This window comes from Lissotriton helveticus, chromosome 3_1, assembly GCF_964261635.1.
Source record: "Lissotriton helveticus chromosome 3_1, aLisHel1.1, whole genome shotgun sequence".
NCBI lineage: Eukaryota > Metazoa > Chordata > Amphibia > Caudata > Salamandridae > Lissotriton > Lissotriton helveticus.
Genome location: NC_136061.1, coordinates 1,926,817,254 through 1,926,838,223, shown reverse-complemented (window position 1 = coordinate 1,926,838,223; position 20,970 = coordinate 1,926,817,254). Strand labels below are relative to the sequence as shown.

General features: G+C 44.0%; 1 protein-coding gene across 1 annotated transcript in view; it reads right to left on the bottom strand.

The window, feature by feature from the left end:
- Window positions 1-3,570: 3,570 nt before the first annotated feature.
- CTSH (cathepsin H) overlaps window positions 3,571-20,970 on the bottom strand; it is a 127,562-nt gene continuing 110,162 nt past the window's right edge. The window contains exons 8-12 of the mRNA XM_078682944.1: window positions 13,764-13,845; window positions 13,612-13,680; window positions 12,503-12,609; window positions 9,946-10,071; window positions 3,571-5,712 (exon numbers count right to left, since the gene is read on the bottom strand). Coding sequence (XP_078539070.1) covers window positions 5,637-5,712; window positions 9,946-10,071; window positions 12,503-12,609; window positions 13,612-13,680; window positions 13,764-13,845 — 460 coding nt within the window. The 3' untranslated portion in view covers window positions 3,571-5,636. The remainder of the gene's footprint in view (window positions 5,713-9,945; window positions 10,072-12,502; window positions 12,610-13,611; window positions 13,681-13,763; window positions 13,846-20,970) is intronic.

The following is a 20,970-nucleotide window of genomic DNA, read 5'->3' as shown; positions in this document are numbered from 1 at the left end:
TTATGTAACATAGTATAACCGGAATAGTCAACCTTTTCCTTACAAAAAATTTATTTTACTATGAAATTTCCTCATTATTTAATCCACATTATTTTACACCTTGATTTGTCATATCAGCAAACACATTTATTTACGGTATTTTACTGAAATTAGAACGTAATAACGTGATAAGGTTGCTGTATGTCAACTAGTAAACTGACCCAGTATGTCTTTCATGTCCATACCTAAAACTAACAGGTGGTATTAATTATGTTAAAACACGTGCACTTTAAAAGAGCTGTCCTCTCAAAGTAACGTTGTCATGTGAACAAGGCTCCGTTGAGCCGAAACGTCTTTGACTTCTTTCTGCAATTAAAACTACAGCACCTAACTGGTCCGTGTCCGTGTACTTCTTGCCGGCTGGTGAGATTCCAGAGTGCATCAGGAAGCGGAGTGAGTGATATATATATATATGTATATATATATATATATATATATATATATATATATATATATATATATATATATATATATATATATATATATATATATATATATATATATATATATATATATATATATATATATGTATATATAGGGTTGCAAGTGTATTTTTAAGGGTTTAGGGTGAGTATGGGTTTTTGGGTGGCAAGGGTAATACTGGGATTTAAGGTGGGTATGGGTTTTTGGGTGGCAAAAGTACTTTTTACGGTTTGAGTGGGCTCGGGTATTTTTAGGGTTTAAGGTGGGTATGGTTTTTGGGTGGGAAAGGTAATTTTAGGATTTAAGGTGGGTGTGGGTTTTTGGGATTGCAAGGGTAATTTTAGGGTTTAGGGTGGACACGGTTTTTGATTGGCAAGGTTAATTTTAGGATTTAGGGTAGGTAAGGGATATTGAGATTGCAAGGGTATTTTTAGGGTTTAAGGTAGGGATGGCTTTTTGGGTGGAAAATGATTTTTTAGGGAATAGGGTGGGTGTGGGTTTTTGGGTGGCAAGGGTAATTTTAGGGTTTTGGGTGGGTATGGGTTTTTGGATGGTAAGAGTAATTATAGGGTGGGTATGGGTTTTTGGGTGATAACAATATATATTTAGGGTTGAGGGTGGGTATGGGCTTTTGGGTGAAAAGGGTAATTTTAGGGTGGGTATGGATTTTGGGTGGCAAGGGCACTTTTAGGGTCTATGGTGAGTGTGGGTTTTTGGGTAGAAAAGGAATTTGTAAGGTTTAGGGTGGGTATAGGTTTTTGGGTGGAAAGGGAATTTTAAAGGTGTGGGGTGGGTGTAGTTTTTTTGGGTGGAAAGGGATTTTATAACATAATAGTGAGTATAGGTGTGTGTATATATAGTGTTAACACTTACCAATATTTACTTCACAACACATATGTCTTTAGCATGCATGCCTTTACCACGAAATTCAAGTGTTTTACAGGTACATACAAACCCATTACCCATACATACATGTGTATATATATATACATATATACATATGGGTTTATACTTTCCAGTAAAATAGATACATTAATGGGGTAAAGGCAAGCAAGGTAAAGGCATAGTAGTTGTAAAAGATAGTGGTTGTTAAAACTTTAGTGGTTTAGACTAAGTAGTGGTTTAGAAGTAATTGTTTAGACTGTAGTTGTTCTAGTGGTAGTTGGTCCATCATACAACCAGTAGTGTAGTGTGTTTTACTGTATAATCACAATAAATAAAAAGTTCACCATTTCACTAATCTATTTTTGAAAATGTTTTGATCGGTAAACAACGTTTACCACAAATTTTTTACTAAGCGGTACCTTTACCATGCGGCCGTTACAACGCAAGTCGTTACCACGACTTGCGCTGGAGGGCGCTGTGGGATAAGGAATTTTATAATTTTATATTCCAACACCTTCCCTAGTATCCACGGGGACTGGTGTTGGAATATAAAATTATAAAAATCCAAAATCCGCGCCCTCCAACGCAAGTCGTGGTAACGGCTTGCGTTGTAGCGGCCACGTGGTAAAGGTATGCGTTGTTACAACCTGCGTTGTAACAACGTACATCCGTTTTGATCACTGCTATCGAAAAAAGTGCCATGGCTGGTCTTGAATTATAAAGCTCTGGTTAAAAGAACCACTGACGGCACAAAAACTCATAAAGATTTCCCTTTGTTTCTATGTAGTTGGTAGTAAATATTTACATTACCTGTTGTGTATGAACATTAGGAACAATTCAAGAGTTAGAAACATCTGCAAAGCAACGTGTGTTGCGATGTTTTTTGTCTTGCCTACACAAGCAATGAAGCCTTTCATCATTGTGAGTAAAATCTTTTGCATATTTACCAAAATGTTATCTGAAAATAAATATTGCAAGTGAAGAAAGCCCTGGCGGTCTGTAGTATCCCACATTTAAATAATACAAAAATAACCTCTATTGCTGACTAACCTTAACAAAGACTCTGTTGGCCCAATTCACTAAAGGACGTATGGCTCGTAACTTCACGAGAGCGGAGTATCCGCAATCGGGGTGGAATCTGCAGTACAGCGCTCATTGCAGAGATTGCCCCTGAGTGCAGAGACTACTCACTCCTAACTTTAGGAGTCGTAAGTCCGTTTGTGAATCGGGCCCTAAAAGTGTCATGGGCTGCTGCTACCAGAAAATATGTATCAAGCCCTTTTCCCGTTTGTGAACGGGAAAAGGCTTTTTGGGATGTTGATGTATCATCCCAAAAGGGCATCGCAAATTAGAGAATTGCAAAATTTGTGATTCTCTTTTTTGCGATTCCTTAAATGCAATGTATGAAGCACAGAAAAAGTGCAATGTGGCCTTAAGGAATCGCAAGTTACCACCAACTTATAGTTGGTGGTAATTCGCGATTTCTTTGAAAAATGCCCTTTTTTGCATTTTTAAAAGTGCAATGTGGCGCACATACATATTTCAGTGGTGCAACAGGGTGTCCTTTTGACACCCTGGCACCCTTGAAATTGCATTCTCAATTTGGGATTCTCTAATTGCGAATCACAAATTGAGAATGTCTTCCCATCATTCCTATGGGCCTCCTAGCCCATAGGAAGGAATGGGAAGGTATTCCTAATTGCTATTCGCAATTTGCTAATCGCAATTAAGGAATGCCGAGGAATCGCAAAATATTTGTGAATTTTTTATTACATCCCGTTTTGCGATTCTCAAAAAGGGATTCTCTAAAAATCGCTATTTGAGAATCGCAATAACGGTATTTGATACATATGCCCCTATGTCATGATGTACACAGGCGGGTGGGTTAGGGCTCTGGCACCAATAACTAAAGTTTTATTTTATCACGAGAAGCTAAACACAAAAAAGCAGATGAAGCATTTAAGTATGAAAAGGAACCCATACAGTGCATCAGAGTAAAATTTGTTCCGGTGTTTGTATTTTATTATCGGTATCTGTAAGATTGTGCCTGGCAAAAAGCAGTGGGTGGGATCAGACCGAAAATCTCGTTAACGGTTCACCATGCTAAAAATGATTTTATAGAAGATAATAGGAAAACTGCTTTGTTAGAATTTAGTTGAGTAGAAGTAATTTAATTATTTGTTGTGCATGAACTTTTGAAATAACTTCAGTGACAGCGGCATACAGATTTACCACAAGTGCGATGTTTATTGTTTCATCGAGGCAGCAGTGCAGCCTTTCATCCCTGCAAATAAAAGCATCCCTAATTTGAATATCTCTGCTGTTTAAAATGTTACACTTAATTAAATATGTCAAGCAAACATAGGCAGGGAGGTAGTGGCATCAAAAAGACAAGAAAGAAAGAAAAAAATACACATATTGGACTACGAGCCCTGGCAATAAAGGGGACTAGTTTTTGTGTAGATGTGCACAAGCAAAATGACGTCACACACAGTGAGGAGAGCTAGTGATAGCAATGGGCTGACCCACCGAAATGTGAATGACAATTTAACAGACCAATAGGCGAAGACCAAAGGACAAAAGCCCTCAATGCATGTCTAGCTGTATGTATTTTTTAAGATTTTTTTTTTTTAACAGAACGTCTTGGCTAACGCCAGACCTAATATGGGGTGGCCAACCCAGTAGCACTAAGTTCAAGCATGAAAGTCGGAGTGGTCCGTCTGGGACTCAAACATTAGACTTACAGTTCACACAAAGACTTCACCGACTGAGAGGCTTTCCTGTCTGGGCACAGGAGTCCGTCATGACTGACTCTTGAACCAGGAGCCAGTGGACCACACCTATTCTCACGCTGCAGGCCCTTCACGGGCACCAGCCTGCTGCCATTGTGGGACAGTGGGTGTCCTATTTTTCCAAAGGGCCTGTCTTTCCCAGTGTTATGCCATATAAAGAAGACATGGAAACTGTGTGTACTTTTCACTAAACTAAGGAACTGACTCAGAGATGGGTGATAATGGAAAGTGCCATGTGTTTTGGGGGGAAAGTGCTAACTATGAGGAGAATTCAATCGTGGCATATTCTCTACCATAGAGATATAGATTCATTACCTTCTAGGTGAAGCCTTTATCACTCTAAAATGGGTCAGTGCATGGGAGGTGCTTGGACATCCATTGTTCCACTTGTATTTCTGGATGGCCATTTTAATACAAATGGTAGATGGTGATTCAGTACCCCTGAGTACTTCTACTCTGACTTTTATGTTTATAACTTTGACCAAAACATAAATTTGTATTACTTTGATCTCACCATTAACTCAACCTCACTAATCCTTTGTCCTGGTCATTCAAGAGTTTAATTACCTCTTACACCCAAAGTAGCTGGGACTGGAGTTAGAACCGACCTATCATACGAAGGTAAAGTCATGGCCAGTGAATGTAGTGGGGGTCGAGGTACTGACAGACCTCCATTGAGTCACCGCTGCTATATTGAACACCTGTTTTTACAAAGTGCCTTGAACTATTTCAAAAGTGCTTGTCAAGTGTATCAACAATAACAGGCAAGGAGGTGTCCGGATGCTGAACAGAAGTAGAAACAAAAGTTTTTTTTAACAAAGAGGGAACACAGAACCTCTTTTCCTTTTTAGATATAAACTTTGAGAGTTGTACATGTCCAGAAGCAGACTGGCCTACAAGGACAGTGAGAGATTTCCCAGCAGGTCAGTGACTAAAGAGGGCAAAGGCAAAATTCTTGACAAATCAATCAAGTCTGATATGTGATGAACTGTCCCATCCATGCCTTAAAAGCACCCGCATGATGTGACTGACCTGCCCTGGCCGTACCACGTCACCCGCTTGTTGCGGGATCCCCGGTCACCGGTTAGGCCACCCTGCCTCTGAGCTTATCCCCAGAGAGGAGAGAGGGTTCATGCTTGACTCTCACGGCTCTGTTCCTAGGCCCTGTCCTGCCATGCCTGCATGCAACTTGTCCACGAAAATCTTTTTTTTTTAAAACATAACATCCAATTAAAGTTACTTAAAATTCACAGTATCAGGTTTCCCTCCAGTGCTGACCTGAAATGTTCTTCCGCCCATAACTGGCTGAGCAAGGAGGAGAAGGCACTTGTGTGGGTCTGTCTAGGCCGTGATGTGATTTACACGACAGTGTGCATTATAAGCTTTCAATCAATGAATCACATTTCCAGTTTTGGTATAAGTCAAATGAAAGCAGTAAGAGGGGTCCTGAGATAGTGAGAAGAGCTCCTCTTCCTCTCCTGTTCCAGTCGATCCCGGCTACACCTGTGGGACTGGGTACGAGGCGCAGGTCGCGAGGCCGCACATGTTACTTCCACGCTCTATGTTGAAGTACCTGGAAGAAGGAAGGATGAAGAAGGAATGAGTGAAAACAGGAAGGCATAGTGCAAACAAACTGCTGCTGCCTTGTAAGGACTTGCAGGCACCCACATAGAGGGGCATTAGAGCCCCTGCAGGACATTATGCAGGAACTCAGACACTTGCATGTGCTGCACTGATGGGCACTGCTAGTGTAGCAAAACATTTCTTTAGATACATGACATCTTGCTGAAGCACTGTGAATTGGCATAAAATACAATAACAAAAGAATAACAAATACAATAACAAAAGAATAAAGAAACCATGGGGCTTATTTGCGCCAAGGGGCTTGTAAAAATGCCCCCCTCTGTCCTACATTTGTGTCTAGAAGCCTGCGTTTGAAGCAGTGATGGACATTTTGTTCTCCTTTGTGGTATCCTGCTCTTCAAATCTCCCTGCTTACACTTGGCACAGTGAAGCACAAGGTTGCCTATGCTGTTTATTGCTGCAGTATCTTGTACAAAACAAACATCAAAAGCAGTGGGAGATACTGTAATAAAGTTAGGGGAAACCACTCCAAGGTCAGAAAAAGAGATGGAGTCCCATAAAGATGTTTACATGGTTAACTTCCCATCCCACCACATCTTTTCTACCTTCTTCCAAGACCTGATTACTATTGTTGGCGGAGTGGGTTTTGGGCCCATTCATCCACCCCCATAGAGAGGTCACAACCAGATAGTTACAGGAATGGCTGCTCCGTTTGAGCGGAAGAACGTCGCCCGCCTGCTGCTAGTGCTGTAGGCACAGACGAATAAGTAAAAGGCAGTTCAATGCCATTTTACTTAAACGCCACAGTGTGAAGACAGGGGGTGGGGCTGAATCCTGCAATTGCAGGATTACAGCTACCCCTGCAGTGCGCATGTCGGGTTGGCTGGCTCTATTGCTATGACCAGCCTGGCATATGCAGTGCAAACCCAGCGATCCCATGGCTGTGAAAGAGCGGGGGGATTGCTGGCACAGACCCTCACCCTCAAAATGAGCACTGGGTTAGCCTGTTTCCACCAATCCTGGAGCTGCATCTTAGGTTTAGATGGGTAAGTCATATCCTCTATAAAATTATGGAATCAGAAATGGCTCAAGCGCTGATTGCGCCTGACACAGAAAAAGCGTTTGATTTGCTGTACTGGAGATACATGAACACAGTTGTTAAGGACATGCTGGGTTCTGCTGTTATATTAAAAAACATGTGGCTAGGGTAAAATCTGATGGGGTGATCTCAGAGCAGTGGAATATAAACAGAGGGACCAGCCAGGGGTGTCCTTTATCTGTACTATTATTTGTGCTGGTGATGGAACCACTGACAGTTAAGCTCAGAGAAATGCACCACAAATGAAATATCTCAATGGGGAAGGTGACACATATGGTGTCATTATATGCGGACAATACGTTGGTGTACTTTCCCCAGTGGTTAGGTCTGTACCAGTGCTGATAAACAAAATGTATAGGTTTGGGGAAAATTATAAATTGCAGGTTAGTAAAGGAAAAACTAATATTTCCTTTAGGAGCCCAGACGAGGATGCCATGGGTACAGCTGAGATAGGAGACAGACAATTCTGATATTTGGGTACATAAATAGCACACACTATTGAAAAGTGATATAATTATAATATGGGCAAAATATTCCAGGGTCTTCGAACCTCAGTAAAATTCTGGACCACCCTTCCATTGTCTACGATGGGTAGAGTAGCAGTCTCAAAAATGGTGTTCCTACCCCCGTGTCTGTACACACTTCAAAGTACTTTAGTGGAGAAGTGTGGCTCACCGGTTAGAGGAGGCAGTCCCTGATGCAGAGGTCAGACCTGGGACCAGGGTTCAATCCCTGACGCAGCAGGGTCTTGAGCTCAAAATGTCCACAGACTCGATAATTCTCGCCTCGGTGCCTACTCGAATCGTGGGTTCACACTCTGAAACTCTGGGCAATAGCTTGCTTAATCTCCACTACGGCCCCACCGTGATGGGATGCCTGGTCTTCACCTTGGGGATGCCCAGTAGGGGTATTCTTGCAGGGAAAGGCCAGGACGGGTTCCCAAAGCAAGCGCCTTGAGACCTTACGGTGAAAAGGCGCTATATAAGAATGTATGATTTACGATTTATTTATTTACTTTATGTGATATTCCGCGATTTACATTCAAAAAGCTAGGTAGCCTCTTAATCTCGTTGGTATAGGTGGGGTAAAGAAGCCAAGTGTGGATGGAGACATTAAAGAGAGAGAGACTGGAGGGCTCTTTGGACCTGTCATATATAAAGTTATGTCATATGGCAGTGTGGTTACAACATGCAGCAAAGTGGGGCGAAGAAGCAGATCATTGGGAAAAAGATTACTCCAAGGCATGTGTGTGTGTGTGGGGGGGGGGAATCATTGCCGTCCTTCCTTACCAGAGGCTATGCAATCCCAAAGGGGAGCCCACATGTGATTTCACAGACAGCTAGGACGTGGGACTTAGCGGTTAAGAGGGTACTGATGCGTCCCCCCATTTATAGATTGTTGAATGCGTGGTGGCTGCAGTTGTTCAGAAACCTAACCTGGGCTATAGCAGTGGTAATCTGGAGGGACGGAGGATGCTACACTCTGGCAGACCTTTATCAAGGGGAAGAGATCATATTGTTGGCACTCAGCCAGGTAGCGTTTGAAGACATGGACACTTCCTGCAGAACGTGAAGCTGGCTAGGACTGCCAGAGAGGTTTACCTGTAGTTTACAAGAGCCAATGAGGAATCGCCCACACGTACAGGGTGGTTGAAGCTTGGACAATGCCCAAAAAGTATTTTCCACATTTATAAAGTCCTACAATGAGATAGAGACGAGCGAATCCACTGGTGACCAGACGGCGCAGAGGCACAGACTTAGATGCACCTCTGACGGATACTGAATGGAGTTGGCATGAACCTAGGTGCAAGAGGTGTCCAGTAATGCACAGTTGAAATTAAAATAATTCAATTATTTGCACCGCACACACTTAACACCAGTTAAGCTGAGTAAGGTGTATCCAGATAGGTCCCAGAATTTCTCAAGGTGTGGAGAACAAGAATCTGTGTTCACACACATGATCTGGTCGTGCCCAGAACTATTGGCTTATTGGGAAAATATAACAAAGAAGTTGAGAGTAATTATAAGTTTGTATTTGCAGAATTCCGTAAAGCAGTGTCTTCTGAGAATTATATCCATATCTAAGAATAAAAAAGTTCAGCATAAGTTTGCAACCTTGGGAGTGGTTTTAGTGTGCGGAAGTGCTTTGGAACTTGGCATTGCATGCATCACAGTCATGCATCATTAGATTTATTTGTGGTTATTTTCTGGTCAGTTGTGGCTTAACTGAGATGCCTGCTGGTTCCTGTCCCCGTGGTGAGTTTCTTATTAGAATAAATTGATCTTGAGAACCACCTCGAAGCTTCACTCATCAATATACTAGAGTGGTGCAAGAGACACACAGCGAAGAAATAGCTACATTATAGGCCCACAGACGCAGCTCAATGGGGGAGAGATATGATAGAATGGCCACTGCCTGAGGAGCCCAGGGATGCCTGAGGGTAGAACTGACGAGAAGGCAGCAGATGACCTGGCCTTGTTGGATGAAGTGATTCATGCCTTAGTGGGAAGAGAGGAGAGCTACAAGATGCGCCAAAGAGATCTGCACGACACCTGCATGTGATATAGACTGCAAATAACCTGAGGATGAACAAGGGACGCTGTGACATTTAATGTATCTGGATGAGACCTGAACTGCATATGTGATGCTTATAGTATTGAAAAACAGAAACGGTTATATGGTTAATGTAATATGCCAAGTAAGCACTATGAACATCCACTGTTTGTTTGTTTATGTTGGAAAAATTGAAAAGAATCTTCACTCCTGTCGATAACTTCCTGCCAATGCCACCCCCCTTGGATGATACTCCTTAATTGTAGTATCTGTACTTTTCCTTTAGCCGATTCACTTTATAACCCATGGAAACACTTGGGTCCTTGATTACATGGCCTCTTTGCCCGACCCCCACTGCATACATTCATCCCTGTGAGGCTGGCAAATGTTATACTACAAAGCACTGTGTTGCCCTCTGCAACCAGTCTTTGTCCTTGACACGTCCAGCACATTGTTTAATGCACTCTGAGATCCAGCAGGAGCGGCTAGGCCTCTCTTGAGGATCAGACACATGGCAATGCCTTCTTCCCTTGAGATCCGATCACGGGTACAACATTCCACACAACTCACCCATCCATGCCCCAGCGAGGGCCCCAGGAGTTCTTCACAATCCAGTAAGGCATGCCCCCTTCCTGCCCGTACCCTACTACAAGCACAGCATGGTTCACTTTATCTGGAGTCCTCGCACAAGTGTCACTAGAAAAAGGAAAGAAAAGAGGATTTCAGTGGAAGGGCAGCACATGTGCCAATTTGAAGGGGAGGTAAGCCTGGGAGGCAACTAGATTGGTGGCTCAGGTTAGTGGATGTTGTGCTATTGTACAAAGAAGTGCCCACCATTTTAGGCAACTGCACCCTGTCTCAGACCTGAGGGTAGGGCTCATTCTCGTCTCTTCCTTCTGCTCTTACGGTTACTACTTCAGGTGTAACTTTAAGAGCAGAAACAAGTGACAACGGCAGTGTGACTTTAACAGCACTTGCATCCCTGACCAGATGTCACAGCAATATCCTCATGTCCCTCTCGTACTCTCCAGGAGCCTTATTACTGTATCTATGCATCCAAGGCCTCTGAATAGGGGTCTCCAAGCTCTGCAAGCAGGGGTTGTTAAAAGGGAAGTATACGCCTCTCCCTCCACGGGCTGCGATTCTCTGAAAGGACAGCACAAGGTTCTTTCCAGGCATGGGCTGTGTGCATTAGAAGTGCTCCCATCTCAGGCCAGTAGATGTCACTGTAAGGCCATCACTCAGCTCTCCCACACCAAGAGTTTTACATTCAGCAGCACTGCCTGCCCAACAGCGGTAACTACAAGCTGCACTCGCAGCCTCAGCCAGCAGAGGTCACTGTTCTTCTATTTCCTTTCAGATGATGCCTTTAGGGCAGTGGTATTTAAACTTTTTAGGTTGAGCCCCCCCCCAGCTCAATCTTTTTAGATGTCGCCCCCCCACCCACCACCACCTGACAGCAATTTCTGGAATCTGGTACACTACATAATTGACCGCCATCTGCATATCCCAGACTATATCCGGCAATTTCTGTTACCCTGCCTGCTACAGCAGAAGCACTGTCCCCAGCAGTAATGCTGCCAATGCCTGTGAGACATGAGTATGGCTGTTGCGTCTATTGAGCTCACGTACACTCTGCAATTAGCATGCTGGGAGGCAGCGCACCGATACTGCAGGTGGCTCCATAGCGCACAAAAAGTTGCGGTGGCCACAGCTGCATTGAGCACATTGAGGATAGTAGCAATGCACGGCTGCAGGATATACTACTCTGGCTACGCAGCAATTGGAAAGTTCACACTTACTTTTGTTTATTCTTCCTCATGAGCCCTCACTCCCAAGTTCAAAATGCACTCTTGCAGTTTCCTTGCCTTAACTCGGTCAAAAGCCAGCCCCCAGCTACAATTATCCAATGGGAGGCTTTGGCTCAGGCAGTGGCAGGGTGCAGCAAACTCAGAGAATAGAATGCAAGCCATTCATTGATGATGACTTCTTGGATTCATGACAGGAATGATGACGTCATCACTAACGTGGTGATACACAATCATGCATACCTGGACAGACCTACGCCTGCCTATGAAAACATACCAGTCTGTCACCATGCAAGGTATGTTGTTCTTCTTATTTTGAAGTTGGGCAGTTAATATTGAGACCACCACCTGCAGGGTCAGAAATTGGAGCCCCAGCCCTGTGAAATAAGTGCCAGTGGTCAGTACCGGAAACCACCGGCTCTAATTAAGCACTGCTTGAACCGCATCCGTGCCCCATCTTGCCAAACACAGAACTGCTAATGTACCGTGCGTGTCCCCAGAGTATTTGAATCATCCTACATGACATGAAACTAAACAAAATACGATATTGCATTACATGCCCCTTCTCAAACCCATAAAAATATAAACATGCAAACATTTCTCCTCACCAAATGTTTTGTTTAACCCCTTCTATGCTCATGAGGAGCTGAGCTCGTCATGAGTTACGCCTCTCGTACACCCTTGACGAGCTCAGCTCGTCATGTAACGCGGGTTTTTACAGCGGGAAAACCGTTAGCGCGCATGCGGTTAAAAACATAATCATTGACACAGAAACAGAATTGCTTTAAAACTCAAACTAATGATAAATTTGTCAGTGTACAATGTGTCTAAATGTTGCCAACTCAGTAAATGTCCACACTATCTTCATGAAATCGTTGCATAATTGAAACTGAAGGGAAAGCCAGCTTAAAGTTTTTAACACAGTCAATTAAGTGTGCATTCTACAATTTATGAAGAATTGACATTCCCATACTATTGTAATTTAAAGAGACATTTTGCCTCCTTCCTGTGAATAACTAATCTTCCTGGGACGATTCATTCCGAGAGCTGAAAAGCTTAATCTGTTGGGAGGCAGGGAGTCTCCTGTGCTGTGAAACAGAAAGCGGACTGCTTTCACGGTTTGCTTTCAACATGACAAAAATATGGGCAGGTCGTGCCCCATTGATTGGTAAAGTGGGGAACAATGAAATGCTAGGGTGGAGAGCGCGCCCCCCCCCTGAGATGGTGTCGCACCCCCCTGAGGGGGGCGCACCCCACAGTTTGATGAACTGTGCTTTAGGGAGTTTGCCTCCATGCACGTCAGCAGCGTGGGTGCTCACCTCTTATAAATGCCTTCTTGATAGAGCATGAAGTCTGATGTTACTTCGAAGGCGATGCTCACAGGGTTAGAGTTGCCCACAGCCTGCACCATCCCGAGCTCATCGTTCTGCAGGGAACAAATCATCACCGTTATTTCCACACATATCTTTCTGTATCCTGATGCAGTCCACCATGGCCTGCCACCGCGTCCCATGCCCGACCGCAACATATCCATCACTTTGCCACAGGATGCTGCACGCTGCTCTTTGTACAGTGGGTACCAGCCTCATCCTTCCAAGGATCATACAATGTCTCCGGCCACAAGCAATGCCATTTAATACCATTTTGTCTCGGGTTTTGCGTTGCTTCTTTATGGCTGCCACATTGTGCCATGTTTGCCAAGTCCTTTATGCCTGTCATTATACAAGTTCCTGTTATTCTTACCACATCTGCTCTGGTCTACCACGTCTGCCACATTCTAACATACCATGGTTTGACACAACTACCATGTCCTGCGTTGCCTGCCACATCCTTCCACGCATGCAACGTTCTACCATTTCCTGCTTTGACCTACCACGTTTCAAGCATCCTGCCCCCTGCATCTGACAGCAAGCACCAATCATGATGTTCATTTCCGGCGAATGTGCCAGTCTGTAAACCCCTTAGTCCTCACTGCCCACCTTGGCCTCGTCATCTTCTGAGTCAGGCGTGATGTAGATTTCGAGGCGGCTTCCTTCCCCCTGTATGCACGACTTCGGACCCAGGTCTCCACATCTACTGTGCATACTGGGTGATTCCATGACACAGCCTTGCTGCCGCCCAGATTTGTTCTCCAACTAGGTTTGTACATTAATGCACACTCATGGCATCCCTTGCTTTTCAGATCTACAGGAGAACACTTCATTGGCACTGTTGAAGTGCAGGATTTTTGTGTTCATCACCGAACAGAGTATGACACATGTCACACCCAACAAACTTCACAACGCATCTGGAGAAGGGTCATTTACCGAGCTTGACTAAGTCCTATTTAGTAAGTGACACGCATAAAAGTTGCTAAGAAAATAGTTTAGTACCTAAGAAAGTACCAGGAAACTGAGCACAACCACTGTGGCAGACCACCGCTACATACCATTGTGATGTTGACAACATCCTTCACCATGGCAGATGCTTGCTCAGGCTGAAAATGGCACGTCCCATTCTAGAAAAGGAAATTACAACATCATCAACTTGTCCATAGTAGCCGAATCACCAATGTTTTTATCACAAAATCTGTGCTCCCACCTCAGCAGTGTATGGATATGCGTCCTCAGACATAATCCCTCTGTTATAGCGGATGTACTCAAAGGCTTGACTGGGGAGGCCTCTGAAAGACAGGATTTTACAAGAGCTTTAAATATATGTCACTTAAGGGGGCGTCTACAGAGACCACAGTAAGAGCATCATGTGTCCAGGCATAACACAAAACAGCGCGTCATGGCATAGCAGCAGTACCTGTAACACTAAATAATGCATTGGCGCACAACACAACTTTGTGCTATACCCCAAAACACCAACCAGAACCGATCAAACATTGCATTTAATAAAACACAGAGCAACATGTGTTCTGACAAACTACAGGTAACATTTATGATGATGATGAAGAAACACATTTGTAAAGCGCACAGATTCTCCTAGGAGTGTCCTAGCGCTAATTCAAGAGTAAACCAGATTACATACTGAATAACCAAGTTTTTAATCCCGTCCTAAAAGCAGGTTTTGCAGTTTCCTGTCTCAGATGCATCGGAAGAGAGCTCCATGCCGAAGGCCCTAACAAAAAAAAAGGAGCGTCCTCCAATCCTTGACAGTCTCACTCTCGGCACTCAGGCCAAAGCCAGATGAGAAGATCGTAGACTCCTCACAGGATTGTAGAAAAGAATACGGGAAGCCAGATATCCTGGGCCAATGTGGTGGAAAGCACGAAAAATCTGTACCAAGGCTTTAAACAGAATTCTCTTCTTTACTTGGAGCCAGTGCAAAGAGGAAAGATGACTCGAGATTCTAGCTCTATGAGGTAGATTCAGTAAGAGGCGCTCCGCAGAATTTTGTACCATTTGCAATCTATGGATGGCATATTCTGGAAGGTCAAGATATAAGGCATTAGCATAATCAAATGTTATGAGAGCCTGGATAACTGTTTTCCTGGCACAGAAGGATAGAAGAAACAGACATTTTTTGATTGCCCTTAATATACCAAAGCACATACCAGTCACTGCACCAATCTGGGGTAAGACAGACAGGCACCTGTCAAACGTAACTCCCAGGATCCTGGCTTTATCTGTATGAGAAACAGGTGGGATGGAACCATCTGACCAGCAAGCAGATCAGCCTGAGGGCGCCAAGGTACCATAAAGAGAATTTCGGTTTTGTCAGTATTGCACATCAGCTGATTCTGATGTAGCCAGGAAAAAACTGCTGCAAGGTAAGTTTTGATAGAGTCAAGAGCCAGATCCTCACCCTCTTTAAAGGAAAAGAGAAACTGTGTGTCATCTGCATATGACACAATCTTAGCACCAAATGACTCACCAATTAGAGCAAGTGGGGCAAGGTACACATTAAACAATATAAGGATGTTGCCCTGCTGAACCCCGACCGAGACAGACCTGTTGTCAGAGGCAAACTGGGGCAGCAAAATCTCCTGTTTTCTATTGTCTAAAAAGGAGGATAGCTAGCTAAGCGCAAGATTCTTCACTCCAATCCTTGCGAGACGGTCTAGGAGGAAAGAATGGGGGGACCGTATCAAAGGCCGCAGTCAGATCTAACAAGATCAGCACCTTCATCCAATGTACCTTTAATTTCCTCAGTCACCTCTAATAAGGCTGTCTCAATGCTTAACTTCTTCCTAAAACCTGACTGACTGAAATGTAGAAGGTTATTCTTCTCCAAATAGCAAGAGAGCCACCTGTGAAGGATAATGTTACTTACCCAGTAATCATCTGTTCTTGGCATGTAGAGCTGTAGATTCACATGCTGTGCATAGCTCGCCATCTAGTGTTGGGTCCGGATGTTTGTACTTTGTTTTTCTTCGAAGAAGTCTTTACAGTCACAAGGTAGGTGACTCCTTTCGATGATAGTGCGCATGGGCATCAACTCCATTGTTAGATTGTTTTCCCGCAGAGGGTGAGAATGGAGGTATTATGTGTAGAATAGAGATGTCCATGCAAATCGAAATAAATAAAATAAATAATAAATAAATGTATATAAAGTAACAGAGACCTGCAACAGGTATAGGTACCCGGGGAGGCGGGTGGGCACATGTGAATCCACAGCTCTACATGCCAAGAACAGATGCTTACTGGGTAAGTAACATTATCCGTTCGAGGCATGCGAGCTGTAGATCACATGCTTTGCAGAGACTATACTGCAGTATGCTCCCAAAGCAGTGGCTAACCTGTAGCTATTACAGTTCTCTGAAAGAGTGTTCTAAGTACTGCATGACCCACATTAGATTGTTGTCTCGCTAATCGTCTACACAATAGTGCTTGGTGAATGTGTGTGGTGCACAACATGTTGCAGCCTTACAAATGTCAACCATGGGAATGTTTCCTAAGAAAGCCATAGCAGCCCCTATTTTGCGAGTGGATTGCACTATAGGGGGTATGGTAAAGTTCTTTTTGATTTTGCATAAAAAGTTTGGATACATTTAACAATCCATCTGGCAATACCTGGCTTGGATATGGGATTGCCTTTGTGAGGTGGAGCAAAATCAACAAAAAGTTGCTTGGTTTTATGAAATTACTTTGTTCTTTCTATCTTCTATACTACTATTATAAAGAGAGAGCTGAAACCTTTTAGGCGGGTAAACTCAAGAAGTACAGCACCAATCACAACACCCAAAACAGCATTGGAAAGGGCAGTTGCAGCAGAAGGACATAGGCTATGCAGACGCCCACCATATACATTTAAAAGGTAAAAGAACCGTGCCAGCAAAGTAGTCCCTTGTGGGAGTGTCTGTGTTGTGCTGTGGGCGTGTGCTGGGGGCATGACAAACGCTGGGGGCGTGTGCTACGTGGGTTGTACATATCGTGTGCTGTGGGCGTGACAAACGCTGGGGGCGTGTGCTACGTTCCGCCCTTCATGCCATGTGGGTCGTCGTGTGCTGTGGGCGTGTGCTGGGGGTGTGACAAACGCTGGGGGCGGCGTGTCTGCTCCGGCGTGCTGTCACCCCCCGCTTTGCCTGTCACCCCCCGTTTTACAATGCAGCAGGCGTCTTAGAATGCACACGCCCACACACAACAACGCTGAACAGCACGCACACCTCACGACGTGCACAAACGCTAATCTCACTGTGATGAGATTAGCGTTCGTGCACGTCGTGAGGTGTGCGTGCCCTTCAGCGTTGTTGTGTGTGGGCGTGTGCATTCTAATACGCCTGCTGCATTGGAAAGCAGGGGGTAGCGTTCGCCGTCCTTTGGGTAAAGCTTTTTTATACCCGGACAACGTCGGGACGGGCAGCTAGTGTAATATAAAAGGGCTCTTCCAACGTCTTAAGTGTGTAGAGCTCATTCTACCACTGAATCTGGTTGTGGAAATAATACAGGTAACTCAATGTATTGGTTGATGTGAAAGGCAGAAATGACCTTAGGTAGCAATTTAGGGTTGGTACAAAGAACCACTTTGTCTTTGTGAAGCTGAAAACATGGTTCTTCTATGGTTAGTGCCTGTAGTTCACCCACTCTCCTCAGCGAAGTAATTGCAATGAGGAAAGAGATTTTCCACAAGAGAAATTTCATTTCACATTCATGCATTGGTTTAAAAGGTGGTCCCATTAGTTGTGTTAGGACTATGTTAAGATTTCACACTGGGGCAGGTGGAAGGCTTGGTGGTATAACTCTTTTAAGTCCTTCCTTGAAGGCTTTGATAACTGGCACTCTAAAAAAGAGACAAGTGCTGTCTATTGTGTAGATAGGCAGCCATTGCAACAAGATGTAGATGGATAGAAGTGTAAGCTAACTCTGATCGCTGCAAGTGTAGCAAATAACAAAGGATTTTTTGTATGGAAGCATCAAGAGTATTGATGTTGTTATTATGACAGTAGATAACAAAACGTTTCCATTTAGCTGCATAACAAGCTCTTGTAGTAGGCCTTCTGGCTTCCTTAATGATGTTAATACAGTCTGGTGGAAGATGTATATAACCAAACTCTATAATTTCAGGAGCCGGATCGCTAGGTTGTGTTCCTTGGGATCTGTTTTCTCAATGGCTCTGTGTGAGGAGACTGGATGTGAGATGCAACTTTTTGATGTGTAAACCAGTGATAGGTCCAACATGGTTGTGAACCAAGGATGACAAGCCCATGTGCGAGCTCCTAGAATCAGTGTGAGGGATGTTTGCATGAGGTTTCAAAACGCTAATGGAATGAGTGAGAGGTGGAAAAGCGTAGGCAAATTTCCTGACCAGTTCATCCATAGTGCATTGCCTTTGTGTAGATACCTGGAGGTGAAACTTGGGCATTTTGCATTTTGGTGTGTGGCAAAAAGATGTATTACCCAGTTTTGAATGTTTGGGAGGAGAACTTGAGGGTGAAGTTCCCGCTCGTGGATTTGCTGCCTCTGTCTGCTGAGAAGATTGGCAATCTGATTGTTTACTCCTGGGAGGTGTTCCGTTAGGAGATAGATGTTGTGGTCAATGGCCCACTTCCAAATGGCCTGAGCCAAGTGTGACAGTTGGAGAGAGTGTCTCCCTCCTGTTGTTGTATATAATAATATAATACATAGTAGCTCTAGATGGTTTATGTGGAGACCTTTTTGATTTTGACTCCACAGGCCTTGATCTGTGTGATCTTGGAGATGAGCCTCCCAACCAGTGAGAGACGCGTCTGCTGTCAGCATTGTCTGTAGACCTTGGTCTATGAAGGGCCGTCCTTTTGATACATTTTGTGTGTTCCACCACAGCAGAGAGCGATGAGTACGGCTGTTTACCAATACTAGGTCGGTTAAAAGATCCTGTGATTGGTTCCACTGACTCGCTAAGCACTCCTGAAGGGGACGCATGAGAAGCCTGGCGTGGGGAACAATCATGATGCAAGAGGCCATCATTCCAAGCAGCTGCATAAACACTCGAGCTGGCAGTGAGTGAGTGGGCTAAAACTGGAGAACTAGAGCCTGATGATTGCGAATTCTGGCTGCATTGGGGAAGGGTAGAGCTCTTTGAGTATCTAAAGTGGCTCCTAGATAGTTTTGAGTGTTGGAAGGTTGAAGTTGTGATTTCAACACATGGACTGTAAACCCCAGTAGGTGGAGTAACTGCAGTGTTATGTCAGTTTGCTGAAGACACTTTAGGTACGTACTGGCTTTGATGACCTAGTCGTCCAAGTACAGGAAGACATGAATGTGTTGTCTTCGTAGGTGAGCAGCGACTACTGCCAGACACGTGGTAAAGAGACTGGGAGCAGGGGTGACTCCAAACTGGAGCACTTTGAACTGGTAATGGTGCCCGCTACCACAAACCTGAGAAATTTGCGATGAGTGGGAAGAATTGGAGTATGGAAATAGGCATCCTTTAAGTCTCGAGTAGACATAAAGTTACCTTGTTGTAGAATGGGAGCACTTGTTCAAGTGTGACCATGTGAAAATGATCTGATTGTATCTAAAGATTAAATTCTCTGAGGTCCAGGATGGGTCTGAGAGAACTGTCTTTCTTGGGTATGAGAAAGTAAAGTGAGTATACGCCCAACCCTTGGTATTGTAGTGGTACGGGCTCTGTAGCTCCTTTTAACAGAAGAGACTGAACTTCTTGATTGAGGAGGTGTAAGTGATCTGGTGAAATTTTGGGGGCACAAGGAGGAATTTGAGGATTGTTGGTAAACTACAGGCAATAACCAGAACGGATAATTCTTAGCACCCATTTGTCTCTAGTTATTGACTGCCAGACGTGTAAGAATTGTATTGTAAAAGACGCTCCCGACAGGTGTTATATGGTCAAAGGGAAGTGTAGGCAAGTCACTGCTTGGTATTGGAGGGGGAAGCACATGTGTTAGAGCCTCTAACTTTGCCATTGTTGTCCCTATAACCCCCTCTGAAGAAACCCTTGGAGGCAGAGGGTTGATTGTTACCCTTGTAGGATGTAGGGGTAGTGCCTGACAAGGTATTTATGGACCCTCCACAATAGAACGAGTGCCGAAAGGACCCATGGCTAGAAGGGGACTGCAGGGCTCCCATAGATTTCGACACCTCTGTGTCCTTTTTAATTTTTTTAAGGATGTGTCTACTGAAGGCCCAAAAAGGTGTTGCTTATCAAACGGTGTATTAAGAATAGAAGTTTGAACTTCTGGTTTAAAGCCAGAAAGTATTAACCATGCATGCCTTCTTAATAACACGCTGGTGTTGATGGCTCTAGCCGCATATCAGCTGCATCTAAGGCGCACTTGATGGAGTTGTTAGAAATAAGCTTTCCCTCTTGCACTAGGTCCTGAGCTTTGGACTTGTGCTCATCAGGTAGGAATAGGAGCAATTATTCCATTTTGTCCCAATGCGCCCTATCGTACCTGGCTAATAATGCTTGGGTGTTAGAGAAGCGCCATGAATTTGACACTTGGGAGGCTACTCTTTTCCCTGAGGCATCTATTAATTTGGATTCTTTGTCTGGAGGTGGAGCATCTCCTGACATTTGGGAATTGGCCCGTTAATGGGATTTAGAGACCACTAAAGAATCTAATGGTACCTGGCCCTTGATGTAAACTGGGTCTGATGGTGCTGGTTTATACTTCTTGTCTATCCTGGGGGTGAGAATACGTGCCCTAATAGGATCGTTAAATATATCATCCATATGTTGTAGCATACCCTTGAGCATGATGAGTGTATGAGTGGATCTTTGGTAACTGCTAAGTGTTTCGAAAAGGAAATCCTTTTCTAGGGATTCCTTGTGCAATGGAACTCCATGATAATCAGCAGCTCTTCTTAATTGTTCTATGTATTCTATGTTCTCATCTGGGGGAGAAGGTTTAGTAGGGTAAAGATCAGGATCATTATCTGTAGGAGAATCTTTGTTATAATCTTTCCATGGGTCTGGAGGTACTGGGTCATTGTCCCCAGCCCCATACAAGGCACCCTGAGCATCATGTACTTTTAGTATCAGAGAGCTGAAGTATTTGAGGGCTGGGTCAGAGGGTTGTGAGTACCAGTGTGTTATCAGTATGGAATACTGTGGGAATCAGTGTGCAGTGTCAAGTGCTGTTAGTTTCACCATGCAGAATTCCCAAGCTGTGATCACCGGAGCGTTGATCCACAGTGCTGCGAGATTTTCTAAATAGGATTTTCCGATTTTTATAGACTATTCATTAAGGAATATTGGGGCATATTACCAACGATTAGCGATATTTATCGCTAATGAGGCTTAGCAATGATTTTTTTATCGCTAAGCATCGCTGGAAATTATCGCAGAGATAACTTACTATTAGCAAGGATTATCTCAGAATTGATAAAAATCCTCGCGCTAACTGCCAAATGAGAGA